Below are 19,335 nucleotides of genomic sequence, written 5' to 3' on the forward strand. Positions count from 1 at the left end.
AAATAAATGCTGGTATTTCAAGGAGCATAATTCATCTCGAATGAAATTCCCAGCAGCAGCAGCAGTCAAAGGTCCAAACTGACCGTTCATTTTTAATTATCTTGTTTCATTATGAAAGAAGCAGCAATTCAGTGATATTTTTCTTACAATGGGGAGCCTCAGGCAAGAAGACAGGCAGCAGATAGAAAAAGGAAACAGCATTTGAATTTAGCTCTTCAAGCAAGGCGTGAAAGTCACACCCTACTTAGGCAGGCCGAAGATTTGGGTTCTGGGAAACCTTTTTATATTTTGTGAAAGTACTCAGACTTCTGTGGCAAAGGCCATGGACCATTAAAAAGATATTTATTGCCAGAAATAGGTGTCAGCTCTTTATTACTGCTCTCTGGCCTTGCCCTGCAGGACAACACCCCCCCATACCAGCCTACCAGCCAGAAAAAGTCATGCAGGTTGTGTGAGAGGTGGTTTCATCTGTCTCAGGCTCAGCTGTCAAATTTATACTGTGGCTACTGAAGTACACAACTTGCTGTTACAAATACTCTCCATCAAGCCCCGTTCCCTGCTGCTGTCCCTTCCCTCTGGACCATGTGTCTGCACAGCAGTAGCAGGCAGATGTGTCCTGAGCCACCCCAGCAGGCTCTGCCACCTGGCTTCCTCCCACATGCCCTGGCTCTCCCTCTGTGCTGCCTGGGCTTTCAATGGTTTAATGGTAAATGCTTAAAAGAGATTTAGTCTAATGCTCTTTTTTTAGCTAGTTTTGATAGCAGTGATGAGGCACTAAGTGTGTTAGCACTGAATATGTGGAACAAAAGAGCTTTTTAATTTGCTTATTTTCCTCTTCAATTAACTAAATATTCAACTGCTGCATCTGAATCACTAATTGCTTCCTTTCTAAGAAAGAGTATACCAACCATAGCACAACCACATTTCCATCAGCACCAACTGATACATCAGTAATGTCATTGTCATCTAAGTCTCTATGGCCATCTACTGATCTTCCAAAGAACTGGAGTTTTTGTCCAAAAGCAGAATCCGATCCTAAGATTTTCTGGGAAAGAGAGTTTGGTTACTGAGTTTGCCAAAGCATGCTTAAGTCTGTAGATTAATAGATTTTCACTGATACTCCCTGTATATCCAATCTATTGTCTAAACAAAATGCATTTGTGGGTGTTTTCTCAGATGCTTTTTTAGCACTTCTTTCTCCTCTGTTGGAGCAGACAAAGGAGTAGACTTTTCTATCTTGGGAGTAGATCAGCTAACTGACTGCTGTATGCCAGATACAGATGGAAACTTTTCCCATTCACATTGAGCAACTCAAAGAATATGAAGCTTAATAGGAGTTCTAACAAATTACTTTTTCTGCAACCAGAAAATCTGCATGGAAAGTGATATTAGATTACCAATATAGTATATATGAAACCCATTGAAAGACTTTCCCTTTAATACTATGTATAGGTAATTTGCAGAGCTGGGATTTATCTAATCTTCATTGTACATCAACACTAAAAACCTGGAAATAATGGCTGTCAAAAACATTTAGGATATTAGCTGACTTCACACTCAGGCATCAAAAATGGCTCAGAATGAGCACATCCTTTTCCTCCACATGGTTCAGTTATAAGCACCACAACATCAACTTGGGTATGCTGAAGGAAGGAGAGTCACAAAATGTGAAATAAACCATGAGAATAACAGTACTCCTTTAAGAGGATGAAACAGTAGCCAATTAAAACACAGGAAACCTTCAGTTTTCCCCTAGCAGATCTTAGGGCACTGAGTACAGCATTATGCAACAAAGTTATTTACCTGAGAATATTTGGTACGTATAGTCTTTTGAAATCCATTATAAATGTAAATTGCTCCAGAGTTTTGGTTTTCCAGTGGTGCACCTATTACAACATCATTAAAGCCATCCAAATCAATGTCTGCAAGTGCTGCAATTGCTGATCCAAATCGTGCATTTTCTGACCCCTGTGGACCTTTCAAGAGTTCTCGTTGATCCAAGATTCTCTTTAAAAATTGAAAAATAAGAAAAAACCGAAACACAGCTATCATTGCATCAGATTATTCATAGGAGCAGTATCTATGTGCATTGTTTTTGGTTTCTGTCTTCCAGTACATTCCCCTCGGACAGCTCAACATTGAATTCCTTCCCCATTGTATTGCCCATTCAGTTTGCATTATGTCTCAAAGTCTTGGCAAGAATTACACAGCAAAATCAAAGCATGCTATGCAAAGTACTAAAAGCAAATATAACCATATGTATGAAGCTTAAATGCCCTCACTGTCCTCATCTGACTGTTCTGAAAGTTTCACAATACATTGAAAAGTACAGTTTCCAGTTTTGGATTACCAGTTTTTATGCAGAGGGAATGGAAATTATGTAACTGGACGTAATTCTTTGAAACAGAAATGGAATTTCCTTACTAAACTAATGCAAAAAGCATGTGTCCAAATTGTAAACTCCTGACCTCTCCAATGCCAATGAAGAAAGAAAGACTGGAAATCTTCATAGTTAAGTAATCCCATTTACTCTAGATAAAATGCAATTCTGGCAAATAGCTTTCTCACCTTTAACCTCAGTTATCATGCTGTGCTTAAAATTTTAGAAATAACAGCCAACTTATTTATTAAAAATGACTAGAAAAGTATTACTTGTACAACAGGGACAACTTGCACAAATCCAGATTATTTTAAAAAATATTAAAAAATATCTTTCATTATTCTTTGGTGTTTAAAATTTAAATAATTTTAAACCTAATATTTGACAACAACTACAAGTTGTAATATGGTCTTCCAATTTATTTGGTTTTCAAAAGTAAAAAAAAAATCCTTTCATTTTTCTTTTCTTTCATATTTCATGTCTGATGCCACAGGCACAAAGACCAGTGTCAGCTGCCAACTTTCAGCTCCTTCATCTACCTTGAAATTTCTTTAGGGTAGTTTCCTGTTGCTTCAGGATGGTCTGACTGAGGTCCTGCTGAGGAGGGTGATCCTTTCTCTCTATTTATTTGATTGCAATTTACCTAGTAAAGAGACCATTTTCTGTTTTCTCAGATGGATGGCAGATATTAATTTGCTTTGAAGACACCCAGTGAATGAAAGACTGTTCAAAACTGCCAGAGGGCTCCATATGGTTAATACAGATATTCTGGAAACACCTACTACAGGTCTGAATAAAAAGCGCCATCAGTCAAGCATCAGACAAGTAACACAGCTTTACTGGATAGAGGGGACAACAAGAGTTATAGTAACCATCCAGTGTCAGAGTCTACAAAACAATACAGAAAACTGGTAGAAGAGCATTTCTTCGAACTGCTTTGAGAATACTGTCAGGCATTGAATACATTCACCAAGAACAAATGGCAGATTAATTAGCAAAAGCTTTGCACTAAGTTTTTCAGAGATAATGGCCAACCCATGCTATATTACCATGAAGCACATTCCCTGGTACTAGGACCAGGGAGACACCAAGAACACCAGGCCCCTGACCACTGAGAGTGCTTAGCTACTGTCTTGCTCATTTGCTCCATTTTGGTCTGTTCCAGCTGGCTAATTCCCAGATTACATGCACAAGCAATTCTGGGGAAAGTTTGCAGCTGCTGCTGAAAAGCAGAACACATGAGGCAGCACTAGAAAGCCTCCACACACAGCCCTCTAACCAGGTAGGCTTGGCACCATTCATCCGTGCTCTTATGCCACATCCCAGAAAATGCACATGCTCTGTTTCTTGTTAAAAAAAATGTCACTTGAAATATTTCCAACACTTTGAAAATGTTCACTCAATAGTGACTTAGAAGATCTGGAGAGGCCAAAGGCCTTTTAGCCTGCATGTGGCCAGTCTGATTTGAAAGAAACTAGCCTTAAGGAATGCTGGCTTGAGCCATTTTTACCTTTGTGACGGAAAACATGTATACTCTCCCTTCTTCTTTCTTCAGGTCATTCATAAACATTGGTGCACCCACAAGAAGCACATCTGTCACAGAATCCCTGTTGACATCCACTGAACACACCACACTGCCAAAGTAGGAGCCAATCTGAAATCAGTAGTAAATGGGTTGTCACTGCATATGCTTTTTCTGAATCATGTTTTAGCACCTGATTCAGAAAACTTACAGCCAGTAAGATTCCAGTACTACTAAATGTTGCTGAATAAAATTACTTTGTAGCATACTTCAGTGTTGGAAGAATCATATCCTTACCATGTTTCACTGTTTCTGTCCTGTAGCTGCTACCATGGCTTTACCAGTCAGCAATACAAATGCCAATGGAAAGTAAGATATGGGAAGTACATTTTTTTTAGAACTGTGCATGAAACTACCCAACCTCTGATCTACTCTCAGATTTGTCTTACGCATGATACCAAAACCACCTAAAATCATTCCTCTTTTCCAAATAAGAAAAAGAGATTGAGCTCCCAGATCTGTCTTCTGATGTCATCTACTTCACAACTTCTCAGGCAGAACAGAGTTCACTGAGTCTCTCCCAGTTTGAATTGTTGACAGAAGGATACATTAGTTAGGTTTGTATATTATATTTCACCACTAATTGGATGATTTCCTAAAATACTGTTTAAGAGTTACAGCCAACCTCATTGAAATAGTCTAGTGACAGAGAAAATTTCAAGTGGATTCTAAATGCTTGGAGAGAAAGAGGAATTTTCAAAACTAATTGCAATTTACTGCTGGGTCAATAAAAACAGATTCCCGAAAGTCTGTATTCATGACCAAAATATACTTGCCTGCTCGCCTCTCTGTGACTGCACAATTGCAATATTACCATCACTGTCAACATCAAAAACCACCACTCTGCCAGTGTAGTTGGATCTTGGCGCACCAGCAACAAAATAGACAGAGCTCATAGTTGAGAGAACAGCAACAGAATAACCTGGGGATAGAAGCCAATATTTAACATGTGTGGGAGACCATTAATTACAATTCATCAGTTGGTTATCCATAAAGGCATGGAGGATGAGTCAATCTGGTATGTTAATCACAGAGAATGATGGTTCCAGATGGGAAGTTATGCTGTCACGTAAGCATAAAATTTGCAATATTCTCCTGGAGAGAACAATGACACACGCATCAAGTCGAAGCAGGTTTACAGAATCACATGGACAATAGTTTAGCCTATTCAGTAAAATACAGACCACGAAAATGTCATGCTTGTGAAGGAGATAGGAAAAAAAAGTGCGAAGAAAAAAAAGGGGAAAGAAGAAATAAAGAGAAATATGAGATTTACATTTGGACCAGTCTTCAAACTAGGGAGGAGGAACACCTAGCTTCTGTAAAGTTTGCAGCACATTTTCCCACAGCTCACCAAACCACAGACCAGTGGTTTGTCTGAATAGAACAGGCTACATTAACAGCTTGTCAGCTGGGAGGGTTGATTGAACTTCTTTGAGCATTTTAATCCTCATTACCATTATTCTACTTGCTTTCAGGAAACACTGTTTAATACCTGCAAAAATGTAACCATATTTTAGCAGTATAAATCTAGCATTAGTACACACTTTACATTTCGGTGGTTTAGTTCCAGCAAATTTATTTTAAGTGAAGAAAACAAAGTCATCCTTTATAAAGTCTATAGTTAAAGACAATTACAAAATGCCAGTGATGGGACAGAATATGCAGATCTTTAGCAACATGCAGGACAATACAAGGAGCACAGTCTAAAAGGATTATGCCTTGATCTTTATATTATACCAGTCTAATTCAGAGTTTTGTTCAGACACAGTTTTTCTAGGGTGAGGACAACTTTTGTGACTGGAAGTTCAATGAGCAACAAAACAAGATTTTATTCTGCAAATTAAGTACACACCTTCCTAATTAATACAGAATACAGTCATTTGATGTGAGGGGGTGCAGTGCAGAACAGGGGCCAATCAAGCAAGTTGTGATGTTCTAGCAGCTCTTTAACTTGTGTTCCCCCAGGCTGGTGAGGGAGAGCTGGTATGGAGAGCTCCTACTGGAGGACAGAAAGTGGAGGGGAAATGAACGGACAGAAAAGGGACATTGTTTTCTCCAGAAAGATTTAAGCAAATGCACTAAAACTGCCTTGTAGAGAAAGGAAATTACCTGAGCTTTTAAAAATTATTAAGAAAATGAAGTAACAGAAAGTCTGAAGAGGTCATACATGCAAAAGAGCTATGGCTCATTAGGTTTGGTTTAATTTATTCATTTTGTTGGATGCAAGTAATGCTGAGTCATAGGGGAAGAAAGAGTATATTGGTTGCAAAGACAGCATATTATTAAATAACTTCAAGAATAAGAAATTCATAGGTGCTTAATGTAGTAGCATTATTCAGGGATGGAACAGCAGAGCAGGCATGTTGAAAGTTTACAGAAAACATTTAAATGAATTGAGAATAGAGAGTGACTGGCTTTATTGGGTCAAAAAACATGTCAAAAATACATAAGGAGATTATAAGTAAAATCTCTATTAAATGGTAGCAATATTCGAAAACTACAAACTGAAGTGGTAAAGGCTAAGAAAACAGCAAGCACATATGAAACAATAGAAAGCCAATCAGCTTCTCATCCACATCAAACTGGGGAAAAACACACAAATATTGTAACAGAAGAAACACATAATGATCAGTGTGATTCACTAAGCAGCCTTTTCAAATCCCATGATTTATTATGTCTCTGTGACTGTGCTGGCTTTGGCTGGAATACAGTTAATTTTCTTCACAGCAGCTGTTATGGAGCTGTGATTTGGATTTATGCTGGAAACACTGTTGATAACACAAGGATGCTTTAGTTACTGCTGAGCAGTGCTCATGCAGTGTCAAGGCCTTTTCTGCTCCTCATCCCACCCCACCCCACCAGCAAGGAGGCTGGGGGGGCACAAGGAGTTGGGAGGGGACACAGCCAGGACAGCTGCCCACAAATGACTACATGGGTATCCCATTCCATATAGTGGCATGCTCAGCATATAAAGCCAGGGGAAGGAGGAAGGAGGGATGTTTAGAGTGATGGCATTTGTCTTCCCAAGTCACAGCTGTGTGTGTTGAAGCCTTGTTGTCCTGGGGATGGCTGAACACCTGCTTGCCCATGGAAAGTGGTCAATCAATCTCTTGTTTTGCTTTGCTTGCATGCATGACTTTTACTTTCCCTGTCTGTATCTCAACCCATGAGTTGACCCACTTCTGCTCTTCTGACTATCCCCCACTCTCACTCCCCTCAAGAGGAGTGACTGAGTGTCTGCTTAGTTGCCAGCTGGGATTAAACCACAGCAGTGACAAAGACTGATTTTTTTTTTTAGCTTACCACTTTGATATTAGTAGAATTTAAAAACACAATAAAGTTTTTATTCAATGAACTGTTGACCAGTAAAAAATAATCTTTTTTTGACCGAAAATTCTTTTCATATTCTCAAATAATTTCTTAACACAAATCTGGCTAGAGGAGAATTTTCCAACTTCTTTAATATCTTAATCAAGGTTTCACACATTTCCAGATTTGCATTTCAGCCCCTTACCTAGGTATGAGCTATGATTTCTGTCCTGAAGAATCTTCTCAAACACCTGGCTCGGAAAGGTGGTGACTCTGTCTGAAGACCCCTGAACTACAGTTCCACTCCAGTCGTAGGCCCCAACAGCACCTAGCAGCAGAACATCCTTTAAAAAATAAAAGTCAACATTTTAGAACTACTTGATTTAGAAAAAGTATGAGCAAAGCTGAAGCTACCATGCCTAATTTCCTACATCACTGTGTTTAAGCCTGTGATGCAGACTAAAGACAGCAGGCAGCTGACTGGAGCTGTTCAGAGTTACCACTTATGTGTAAGACTTTACTGCCCTATTAAGAGGGATTATCACCCGTCTACTGGAAGAGGATAAGTGACTGCTTTAGTTCCCATGGCACTGCAACTCATGATAAAATGGGTTTATTTAAACACTGTGATAATTTCCTAAGTCTGTCCACCATGGGGTTGGGCTTGCTAAGTCCATGCTTTTACGCGCCCATGATCCTCAGAAGACTGAGGATCACACAGACCCAGCTGTATGAAAAAGCTAAAGCCCCTGTTTTGGCCAGCAAAAGTGCCAATGACAGCACACAAGAGCTGGTGCAAATAGATACAGTTTAATTCTTTACATAAGGAGATGTTCTTGAGAGATCTAAAATCCAAATTAGCATGGCTTATTATACAGAATACTTCATACAGAAATCCTTAATCTTGTACACAGAAAGCAAACATAGTTTAGTTTATTCAAGTTATTAAAATTCTTCACTAAACTGAGATACTGTTATAGAAAACTGCAATAAAATTGAATGTGTAATTTTCCTGAATAAACAACCATATGTTTCTCATTTTTTTGCCATTTCTTAGCATCAAGTTCTTCATAATTTAAAACTTTAATTTGTGCAAATACAGAGGACTTTCAAAAAATTATTTCATTCATCTTTAAAGGCTATGAGAAGGAAAAAACCTTCTTGTATTTTCAGTTGAAAGCTTATTGAACCACACTTGGATTTTACAAAGATAATCTTAAAATTGATTAGCATTAAAATATATCTGATATTTTGGTTCTAAGTTTTAAGTGAAATATGCTTTAAACAAATATTATTAACTTTATAATTTATGAAGAAATTATATAATAATTTTCAGACTTGTTTTATTTATATTTTGGTGATTGCCTACCAGCTTTACAATATAGTTAGTCACAAACATAGAGGAATTAATTTTTTCCTGCTACATGAACTCAGAAATCACTGAAATAATTATATTAATACATCTCAAGATGGTTACACGAAACAAACTATTATGCAGCTTTACTTATTAATATGTATTCAAGTTAAAAAAATTAAAAGGATTATTTGACATTCTCCTTGCATGTAAAAAGATCTTAAAATTGGACATTGTGCTTTTATTTCTCTTTTCTTGCACTCAAGTGTACATACTTACTTCTATTTGTATCATTAAATAATTAAACTCACATACCTTTTTTTGTGAATAATATGCACTGAAGCCCACCTGTGACATTTCCATTTGGAAAGTATCACCTTGATCTGTACCTGGTAAAACAGATATGCATATATGGTTATCTCTATGTAGTCACACAAAATCCTGCCTTGCTGCCTCTGAGTTTAGCTGTATAGGGGGGTTGTATATACACACCAATTTGGCTAAAGCATTTACAAGCAATGGAAATCAGAGATGATAAACTGTAGAAAATTTGGAGGATTTAATGGCAAATTGATAAGATGAAACCATGAGCCATGCTATAAGTCTCTTCCAAAAAAAGGGCAGAAGATAATGATGAAGTTGGTTTGAATCAGTTTGCACAGCCTTGTCACTGTGGCTGATCTCTTTCTGTGTTTTCTAGGAAGCATTAATATCCTGAAATTAACAGCTTTAGTAACTGTATATTCACAACTTTCAAATAGAACAGAAATTTTAATTTTCCGATAGGATTTTTAAAAACTGTTGGAATTCTCCTGAAAAATACTGTGATATCCATTTCCTAAGCTGGATAGGAATTCAGTGGGAGTACTCAGGAAAAAGACCTGTTCCCTTGCTTTGAGTAGCAGCATGGGCCTAGTAAAGAATAAGTGAAAGTGAAAGAGAAGATTTCATCCTGAGTGCAGGAAAATGGCAGCCATAAGCTCCTTAAAGAGTGTTGAGGGCAGGTTACACATCTCTGAAGCAAGGTCTGAATTTAACTTAAAAGTTAAAAGCTGGCTTTAGGGAGACAAAGCATCTCTGTGTCACCTCTGCAACACCTTCTGCTGAACAATACACAGGAGTAGGGGTGGTGCGAGGGAGGGGGCCTGGTAGGCACCGCACAAATTGCATTTTCAGCTCTGTAATTAGTTACCTAGTCTTCTGGTTTGCTTTGGTTTGTTTTTTTGTTGTTGTTGTTTGTTTGTTTGTTTGGGTTTTTTTGGTTGGTTTTTTTTTAATAAATTTAATATGGTTTAGGATTCACACAGGTGAAGCTCACAAGCATGAAGATGCCTTTATTCTGCTGGTGATAATAGCTCCAAGTATATTTGGTTGCATATGGAAAAGCTCCCATGCCTGAAGCCCAAGATATGATAGAAATTTACATCAACTGGGGAATGTTTTCCTCAAACTGCAAAAGTTAACTTGAAGCTCGGGCTAATTAGGGGTGGAGTAGCTGGGGGAACACCTGTGAAAACAAGAGCTCTCCTGGTGAGCAGGGAGCAGCCTGCAGCTCCAGCTGCCACTTATTTTCACAATACTGCACTAGGTTGAAGCAAAATAAAATTCTAAGCTTGTCAGCTGGGAGAAACTGATCTAATTTTTCAGGGACATTGAGTATTTTACCTTCTATACTAAAAATGCGCTCTCCAAGCGTTCCTGCTTCTTCCAGTAGCGCAGCCTCAGATGACACATTGAAGAAATACTTTTCTGTTGGATGACTAGCAATTCCCTTGATTTCTTTAATTAAGTTTTTAGTATCAAGTTCATTCCTTATTAAGTATCCCAAAACCTTGTTTAAAGAAACAAACAAACAGCAAAATAAGAAAAGTGAAAGAGATCATGGTGCTACTCCATTTCCTTCCATACTATTTTAGCAAATATTCTGCGTATTAAAAAAAAGTTACCTTTATTTGTATTACTGAATTGCTTATTAGGTTCATTCCTAGGCAAGGGACCATTCATACAGGAAAAATACATAAGGTATGGCAAAGGGGAAAACCACTGAAGTTGCTCAGGCAATTCTAGTCTTGCTTTTTCAGCCAGTGAAAAGACAAATATTTTCACCAGTTCATAGGATTAATTTGACTTAGTTTCAGTCTCACCAGTGTAACAATGTATGCATTATATACCACTTATGTATAGAACATGCACTTTCATACATACACAGCAAAACAATCTTTTGAAAATGCAGTAATGTATAATTTCAGTATTACTTACAGCAATGCCAAATCTGGTTATATTGTCTTCATTGCATTTACCTATCACTGTTTTCAAGTTGGATCCATCATGTGATTCACCATCTGTCACAACAACCATTACTTTTGTGGCTGTCGGGCGTCCTCCCGATTCAGGTGAGAAGGCATACTGTCTGTTATAAAACATTGGTTTATCACACCTCAATCCGTAATGGATGGAATCCAGCACATACACTGTAATGAATACCTTCATCACTGAATTAGAATAAGGTGCTTCTGTAGTGCATAAGTAATGTAACCAAAGAAGCAGAAAAAAAGACTGGAAGGATTGGATGGTGTTTCTGATAAAAATGTAAATTTCAGGAAAAACAGTATATTTTTTGTACTAATATTTCTAAGTGAAAAGGGGGTTTTATCAGAACTCTTAAAGTTTTATGACACCAGGAGCTGGCATCACCAAGCTCAGACAAAAGTGGAAGACAATTAATAAAAACTTCTCAATTCTACTGCATATATGGACTCCATTGAAGGCTGAGTCTGTTCCTAAACCAAATTCTCAAATTCATTTGATTCAGCATGTATTTTGGCCTAGAGTTCTTCAAAAAACTTCAAAACAGCACCTTCCTGTTGAGAAACAGACCTGGTTTGTATATGTGTTCAGTCATAAAACCCTTTAAGTTTAACCTGTTTTTCACACTTACGGTGCTGCAGTGACAAACAGACAACAGACAAGAGGTTTTACTTTCTCTGCTATCAACCAAAGCCTGATCCACAAACACAAATGTTACTGCACCCACTGAATCCCTGGATAAACTTTACTTCTTTCAATGGTTTTGTATGTTTCCTAAAACCTTGTCCACTCTGATGCACTGTCATGTTTAGAGATCTGTGACAGAACAAGCAATTCAGTTGTGTACCAGAATTACTTCAGAGTGGAGCTCAACCCAATGGTTAACAACATGCTTTTCAGCAATTCTAGTTTATACATTCCTGTACCAATCTGCATGGGACACTGCAAATGCACCTGATGGATTCTGCCTAGTGCTGGGAATCCACTCCAGAGGTCCTAGGCACACGGTCTTCCAAAGGGAATGAAATTCACAATTTTCTCATTGCCACGTAGAGTAAGTCAAACAGTTGCACCGTAAATCATCAAAATCTCACCTTGCATTGTCAATGGCTTTGAAGGTATTAGTGAGATCTCCTCCCTTCTGAGATGTTTTCTCCATTGCTTTAACAACCTCATCCTTTGTTTGATACGTATTCAAGTTGAAGACTACACGGGGATCATTAGCATACTGAATTAAACCCACCTATGCAATAAAAAATTACATTAGATTATGATGCTTTACAATTAATTACATAGAATCATGATGCTTACTTATGTGTCAGGTTGGTGTAAAAGGTCTGCAGATGCATGGTTTTCTTTCAACATATGTAAAACCAGTTAAAAATAACATTTGAAAAGCAAAGAAAGCTAAAATGCTGTTGCACTTCATATCATTTGTTACGGACTACAATACGTTACTGCAAACAATCTGAAACAGCAGACATTAAATGTTTGCTTGGTTACTTCTGGAAGAGCTGATGGATAGCAATAATACAAGGAGCTCTGGGTAAAATAAGAAAATAGCAATAGTTCTACAAGCTCAGAGCACCTCAGTCTGATCTCTTCTAAGGAAGTCCTAAAGGTTAGTTACTTTACAGCACTGCAAACCCTACTTATTTTTAATATAAGTGAAGCTAAAGCTGTATGATAAGATGTAAATTTAAAAAGAAAGAAAAAAAGAGAAGATGCTGAAGGTGAGGTTCAGAAAGAGCTGAGCAGGAAGCCTAGCTTTTAAGCACCTCACTTCCAAAGTAGCCCAAGGAAGAAGGCAGCCTTTGGGAGAGAGATTTCCAGTGCCCCAGTCTTTGTTCTCAGAACTGTTTAGGGAAAATGGACAACTGTAAAGACAGAAGATGTTTAAAACAAAAAAAGGCAATAAAATTTTCCTTACCATCATCAAATCAAAAGGAAAAACCTCAAAGATCAGTGAGTAAACCAGCAGGAAAAGCTCCTGTTTTAAAGATGCAGCAGTTGGAAAGTGAGAGCTGTATGAAAAGCCCATTAAAAATCTGTTCTACTTTTATCATATCCCCAAAGGCTGTATTTTCAACTACTTTTACACCTAATGCATGAAAGAGATCTGACTCCCCTAGATACAACCTAGACTTCTATTTCAGTTGTATTTTGGATCAAATTACTAATCCCTTTCAAAATAGGATAACCGTAAGGTAAAATCCCCAGCACTGAATAGGATAACTGTGTAATCTGTGGCTTTGAGGGAGGTACTGTAGTTACACAAAATCACACTTGGTTGCCTTTAAAATTGGTTATTTTAGGTTTTGTTCTGTTTGGGTTTTTTTTGGTCTTTCTTGAATATGTCTTTGACTTACCTGAGTCTTGTTAACGCCTATGTCTAAGCCTTGTACAAATTTTTTCAAAAATGCTCTCACTGCATCCCAGGGATAAATGCTGTTTGACTCATCACAAACCACCACAACATCTATAACAGAGGAACACTCTAAAACAAAAATAAGAAGTGGACATTAAATGCACTTGCAGTCTCAGTATACTCTTCAGCTAAATCCAGAGGTGCGTATTTAGGTCTCACACAGGCAACGCTTCGGATCAGAAGGCTTTGCCAGAATGAGGACTCAATAGGAGCATATGTGGGTTTTGAGCCTGCACTGGTGCGATGCCCCTGAATACAGAGGACTGAGACCATATTCACATCAGCATTGGATCACAATTTGTCAGCCTTTACATATCAATCACAGGGCTTTGCTTTTGGCACATACACTTTTTTAAGAAATCAAAATTAACAGTCCCCAACACAATATATGTTGCTATTGTTTGATATGTTTGGTTTTTTTTTTTTAATTTAACTTAAAATTTAATTTTAAAATTTGCACATGTCACCTTACTTTGAACAGCAGGAGAAAAGCTTCTTAGGATCTTGAAACTTGGACTGATTTCAGAACAAACTCCTGTTGCATAGTATTGTCTTCCACACTGCTGTGCCCACAAGGGACCACAAGTCTTAAAAAATAACAACAAAAAGAAACTATAAAAATAACCAATACTTGTCTCACCATATCTGTATACAAAACCACCACAAGCAGGACGACAGGGATATAGGATCAGCAAAGCTCTCTTGGGTTACCAGGCCAAATCCCTTCAGTGAGCGTAACCCCTCTCACAGACTCTCACGGGGAGGATTTGCCGCCGGTGCGGATCCCGGTGCTATCCCGGTGCTATCCCGGCGCTATCCCGGTGCTATCCCGGTGCTATCCCGGCGCTATCCCGGTGCTATCCCGGCGCCCATCCCGCGGGCCGGGCGCGCACCCCGCGCTGCAGCGCCGCTCGTGGCCGGCAGGTGGCGGCAGCGCCCCGGGCACGCGGTGCGGGGAACGCGCGGCGGCGCCGAGCGCGGGGTCCGTGACCGGAGCGCGGGGACCCCTCGGACCCCTCCGAAAGCCTCGTCCCAACGGGAATTCACCCCGCGTTTGCAGCTTAAACTGCCTCATCTCCCTCCTCACGGTGAGCACGGTCCCATTCTCACCAACGGGAGACGTCTGCCCCTGGCCGCGCACCGCCCCCCCACCAACCCCCCCCACCAACCACCCATGTTCATTGACTTTGGGGGAAAACAACCCTGCTTCGGTGCTGAAAACAATCTCTGTAAAAAAAAAAAAAAAAAAATATTTTCACTTGGATCGACCAGCTGTTTTTTTCTTCTTTTTGCATCTTTATGTTTGGTTTTATCAACCACATATAGAGACAGCATTTTGCCGTGAGAATATAGGGGGAGTTGTGTGCGTGGGGGCGGGGGGGGGAAGGCTGAGGTGGAGAATCGGTGGGTGTATTTCCTTCTTAAAAGAAAATATTAGAAACTCAAGAAATAAATATAACCTCTACATAACCTCTCTCCAACTGTTCTGTGAGAAATTATAGCTTCCTTATATATACACTCCGGTTGCATCACCTCTATTTAGGAAAAGAGGGACTATTACACTTTTCTCAAGGATACTGGGGGGCAAAAAAAAGGTAATTAAATTCAAAAGTAAATAGAAAATGAGCTAAATCACTCACTGGTTTACCAGTGAGACAACATCAAACTACTCTAAGATATTTGACCAGATGGTGGATTTTCTAGATGAGAAAGGAAGTATATCCACATTATGTGATCTTGAGGTAAGTGCTTTTTTAGCTGCTACATGGGGCATGGTTAGTTCTTAATGGAAAAGACAGCTTTTTAGAGAGATGAAAGGTGCAAAATAAATCATCTATAATAGTAACTATGAAGCTGGAGGAGAGTTACTGGCCTTTAGAGTTAATTTAAAGTTCCTTTTAGATCAGTCTTGTTTGGCCATTTTCTTTTTTTTTTCCTGAATTGGTGGGAGTTCAAAATTGTGATGTTAATCTTGGAGCAAAAAGCAAAGATTTTCTAATAATCTTTGTTGATCTTCAGAAAGAAAAAGGGAAAAACTCTAATGTTTAAGTCAGAAATTCAAGATGCATCATTAATGAAGGGGAGATCACATATCAAAAACTGATGAACTTGAAAGACAGAATATTATAAAGGGGTGTAGGCTTGCCCTTCAGGACTAACATTAAGAAATGTGGACTTAAACTGGAAGGTCACTGGATGGAAGGGAGAGAAGCAAAAGGATCGGGCCCTGGATGACTGCAGGGTGACAGCAAGCACGCAGCCAGCATGCAAAGCAAATATGGCTTAAAGATATGTGACGAGAAGCTGTTGAGTTGGGGAAATACCAAATACACTGTATAGTGCCTGGGAAAGACTCACATGGAATACAGCACAGACGTGGTCACTGATATTTGAGAGAGGTGTATTTCAAAAAGCACGTTTCAGCCAAAAACTCTGTATTTGTTTAGCAAGGCAAAGGAGAAAGGTGAGTGGTTGTGGGGTGTCAAATACAAAAAGAAGATTTTACATGCAGGGAGATGAGAGCTACTTCTTTCAACTAAAGGCAAAGCACTGCCCAGAAAACGAACTGATAAAAATTTAGTCAGGAAATCCAGAAAAATCTTGTTAACCATCAGTGAAGTTCTTCAGCACCTCTCCAACAGGACTAAGCATGCCTCAGAAAAATGTAATGAGCGTGTGGGAATAGACTGCCCTGTACTTAGAATACCTGTGGGAACCAATCCCATGGCATCAAGCAGCTGAACCAGCAGGGCTTGGGAGCTGCAGCACAGACACGCCAGCCTGGGTCGCATTCCAAGCCAAGCAGCCCAGGGACTGAGCACGCAGCACAGACTAGGACAGGCAGGTGGAGGGGCCACAGGAGGAAGGAGAACAGTGAGCTGGGAGGGGGAAACCCTGAAAGAACCCAAAGAACCCATCACAGAGGCCAGCTGCCACAGGCAGAGTCTCAGAGCAAAGTCCTGGCTGGCAGCAGCTTGCAATTATGAGCGGGCAGTCCATGCATGTGATCCAATACCTGCCACAACTAAGTCATGGGGCTTTTGGTATTTGTTGAGGCTGAGTCACAGATAAGCACCTGTCTCCAGTACTCCATTCTCCTCATGTTAAAAAGAAGCCCTTTTTGACAACGACGTGGCTGTTTATGTCTTAGAATTCAACCTTTTCTAATTCATGCAATTTAAGGAGAGTCAATCAGTAACATATGGAGCAGGAAATTCTTTTTAATTGAGAGAAGTTTAAATATTATTAGAAAATACAAATTTTCTTGCATGAGATATTTTAAAACACTGCAGTTACTCACACTGATTAAAAGTGGGTATGCATAGGACATTACCTGTAATTGAAAGTATTATTTAAGAGACAGAGTAAGATATTTTTAATCAGTGCCTTTTCAAGCCACAAGTTAAGAAAAGCCCTGTTGCTGCATTTTGAAGTTATGAGTAACTTTACTAATTCCAAGAGAGCTGCTGAAGAAGCTGGAATTAGGCATACTTCTAAGTACTTCAGTAAACTGAGCTATGTATTAATGAATACAATAAATATTTGAATATTTTTGTGATTACTAGGAAGATGCAACAAAAATTACAAAGCTTAAGGACACCCTAGAGGTCTTCTGTCTGTAATTTATTGTTTCACTTATTTACTGCACATGGCTACATCAAAGTGGAGTACACCTACACAGCAACAGTTTTCATGCGTATGACTAGGATCATAAAAAAGCATATGAAACAGGCATTCGCTTCCTTTTGAGTAAGATTCTGTTTTGCAGGCTCCAAGGACAGTGGTTTGTGGAATATACACAGAGAAAATGCATCCTCCTTCAGCTTGCTAACCAAATAAAACACATCACAAATCCATGGGACTAGAAATCCTACTATCTCAGGAGAACAGGTGCCTGTGCTAGTGCAAATGATGGAGGAGAGATTATATAAAGTCTTTTGAAAGCACAATCAGAACTATACAAGACTTGTATAATATTCTTGTGTATATTGTCTGACTTAAATTACTGAGTCATTAATTCGGATAGGATGCTTAGGTAAACGATGAAGGAGAGCCTTCTCAATATTCCTGCAGTAATGATACATTTCACAATTGCTTTTGGACCCTAGGTAATTGCAGTGGGATGCAATATTTTAAAATATGGAAAAGATACACTAATACACGCTGCATAATAAAATACATTTAGCTTGGACTTATGAAAAAATGTGGAGAATTCTAGTTTCTACAGTCTCCTCAGGAGTGTCTGTCTGTACTGAATATGATCTTGATACATACCAAAAATCCTCCCGTTTTTGAGTTCTGTATCAGAGTCAAGCCAAGGTTCATGTTCTCTTTAATTTCAGTCACATTTGGAATATTTATTAAAGCTGAAATAAAATTAGATTAAGTAATGACAGATAAATAAATAAGATGTAGAAGCAATTTACTAAGTTAGAATTCTTTTCAAAAACTTGACTTTTCAGAATCTAAGGCACCTTTTCCAAATCGCCGTGTACAATTCTGAGACAAAAGAAACAAAAGCCAATCTTTGGGAAAAAAATTGCTAACCATTAACTGTAGACATGAATTAAGTATGGCCATTTAGATTATCTGCTCTCAAGACACCTGAAGGCGAAATAGAGGAAAAAAGGATCTACCTATGGCATATTTTTGGCTGGCTGAGTAGCTACTGTTACATTCCTCAGGACACCAGACTCCTCTGATCCAGTATCAGGCTTTAGACAGAAAACTGAAGGGGCAGTGGAGGGCAGATATGGTCTGCACCACAAATAAACATAAAGGAGGCAACTCAGGACACTCTGCTGCCCTGTATTTTCACTGTATCCAGACTTGAACTCCATTTTATACTTAGTTGGCAAACACAGATGCCCACCCCTACTTGGTTTAGGGAAAGTAGAGACACTTGCCCTGCCAGCCACCCACCCCTGGATGCCAGCATGGAGCCCTTCAATGACACAGAGCCCTGCATCTACCAGACATTGGCTTTGGGACCCACACTGTTCCTGCCCCATGGCTGCAGGGTAAAGACCCCAGTTGCTCCAGTGGGTGACACTGAGACCCCAGTGCCTCCAGCAGCTGGCACCACCTGGCCTGACTCCAGTGCCAGGCACCAATTTTTGCTCAGAGAGACACAAGTTTCATCAGCAGCTGGCACTGAGGCCTTGCAGCACACACACCCCACAGAATCTGAGATTATGAAGACAGCTAGTTAGAAAAAGTTTTAATAAAATCGATTGGCCTCATACATACACAAGGAAAAACTGGACAATTGCAGCAAGACATTGCCAGTTAGAACTTACCTTGTAAATTCAGTTTTTTACATGTGTTTTTGGACACACCAACAGGACATGCATATATATCTCCGGTTCTGTTAGCAGGATAGCCACTCCAGGGTGATCCAACCAACAACCTAGAGGAAAAGGAATGTCATTAGATCCTCAATGATACTGGAAAAGTTCAGCATGCATGGCTCACTATGGATAACAGGTAAAAGATGCTTTCCAGAGATATAGCACCCAAGGCATTCAGGTGTAGGAGTCTTCTCCAGAACTGTTCAGAAGCTTTATTTGCATGTCAATACCTTACACTGGATTCACCAGGGGCAGCTTTGGTGGAGAAGAAGAATGGGAGAGCCTTTGGGGTTCAGCTGCCTCAAACACATGTACTGTTTTTAATGTGACATTGTGTCGCAGGTCAGACGAAACACAGTGAAGATACTAATATATACAGGTACACAAAAACTTAGAAATATATATGTTGAGGATCTAGAGACATATTATTTATTGTTCTGTCTGTTAATGGTTAACTGGTTCCTTTTAGGTTATTCTTTTAACTGATAAGAAACGTTTTCTACAGGATCTGCTCAGCAGCAGTCAAACACTTACATCTGAGCTTGAACACTACCACACCTTGATAACACTGAGTCAGAAAGAAAATACTGCTGGTGGTAACAATCTGCTGCATAAAGTCTC

The 19,335-nt window shown here is 39.2% G+C and overlaps 1 protein-coding gene across 2 annotated transcripts in view; it reads right to left on the reverse strand.

Annotated features, from left to right (window-relative positions):
• The window catches only part of ITGA2 (integrin subunit alpha 2), a 67,767-nt gene that overhangs the window by 21,907 nt on the left and 26,525 nt on the right, over positions 1-19,335 (reverse strand). Inside the window, exons 3-15 of one of the 2 annotated variants that reach the window (XM_042028369.1) lie at positions 18,664-18,773; positions 17,639-17,730; positions 13,836-13,950; positions 13,305-13,432; positions 12,030-12,178; positions 10,888-11,038; positions 10,294-10,459; positions 8,944-9,017; positions 7,480-7,618; positions 4,739-4,884; positions 3,891-4,034; positions 1,804-2,007; positions 909-1,045 (exon numbers count right to left, since the gene is read on the reverse strand). In XM_042028369.1, coding sequence (XP_041884303.1) covers positions 909-1,045; positions 1,804-2,007; positions 3,891-4,034; positions 4,739-4,884; positions 7,480-7,618; positions 8,944-9,017; positions 10,294-10,459; positions 10,888-11,038; positions 12,030-12,178; positions 13,305-13,432; positions 13,836-13,950; positions 17,639-17,730; positions 18,664-18,773 — 1,755 coding nt within the window. Of the gene's footprint in view, positions 1-908; positions 1,046-1,803; positions 2,008-3,890; positions 4,035-4,738; positions 4,885-7,479; positions 7,619-8,943; positions 9,018-10,293; positions 10,460-10,887; positions 11,039-12,029; positions 12,179-12,713; positions 13,245-13,304; positions 13,433-13,835; positions 13,951-17,638; positions 17,731-18,663; positions 18,774-19,335 lie in introns of those variants that run through there. The other variant, XM_042028370.1, reaches the window with a different exon arrangement.

This window comes from Corvus kubaryi, unplaced genomic scaffold, assembly GCF_017639235.1.
Source record: "Corvus kubaryi isolate FWS band 111438036 unplaced genomic scaffold, C.kubaryi_AGA036_p1.0 37308, whole genome shotgun sequence".
NCBI classification, from domain to species: domain Eukaryota; kingdom Metazoa; phylum Chordata; class Aves; order Passeriformes; family Corvidae; genus Corvus; species Corvus kubaryi.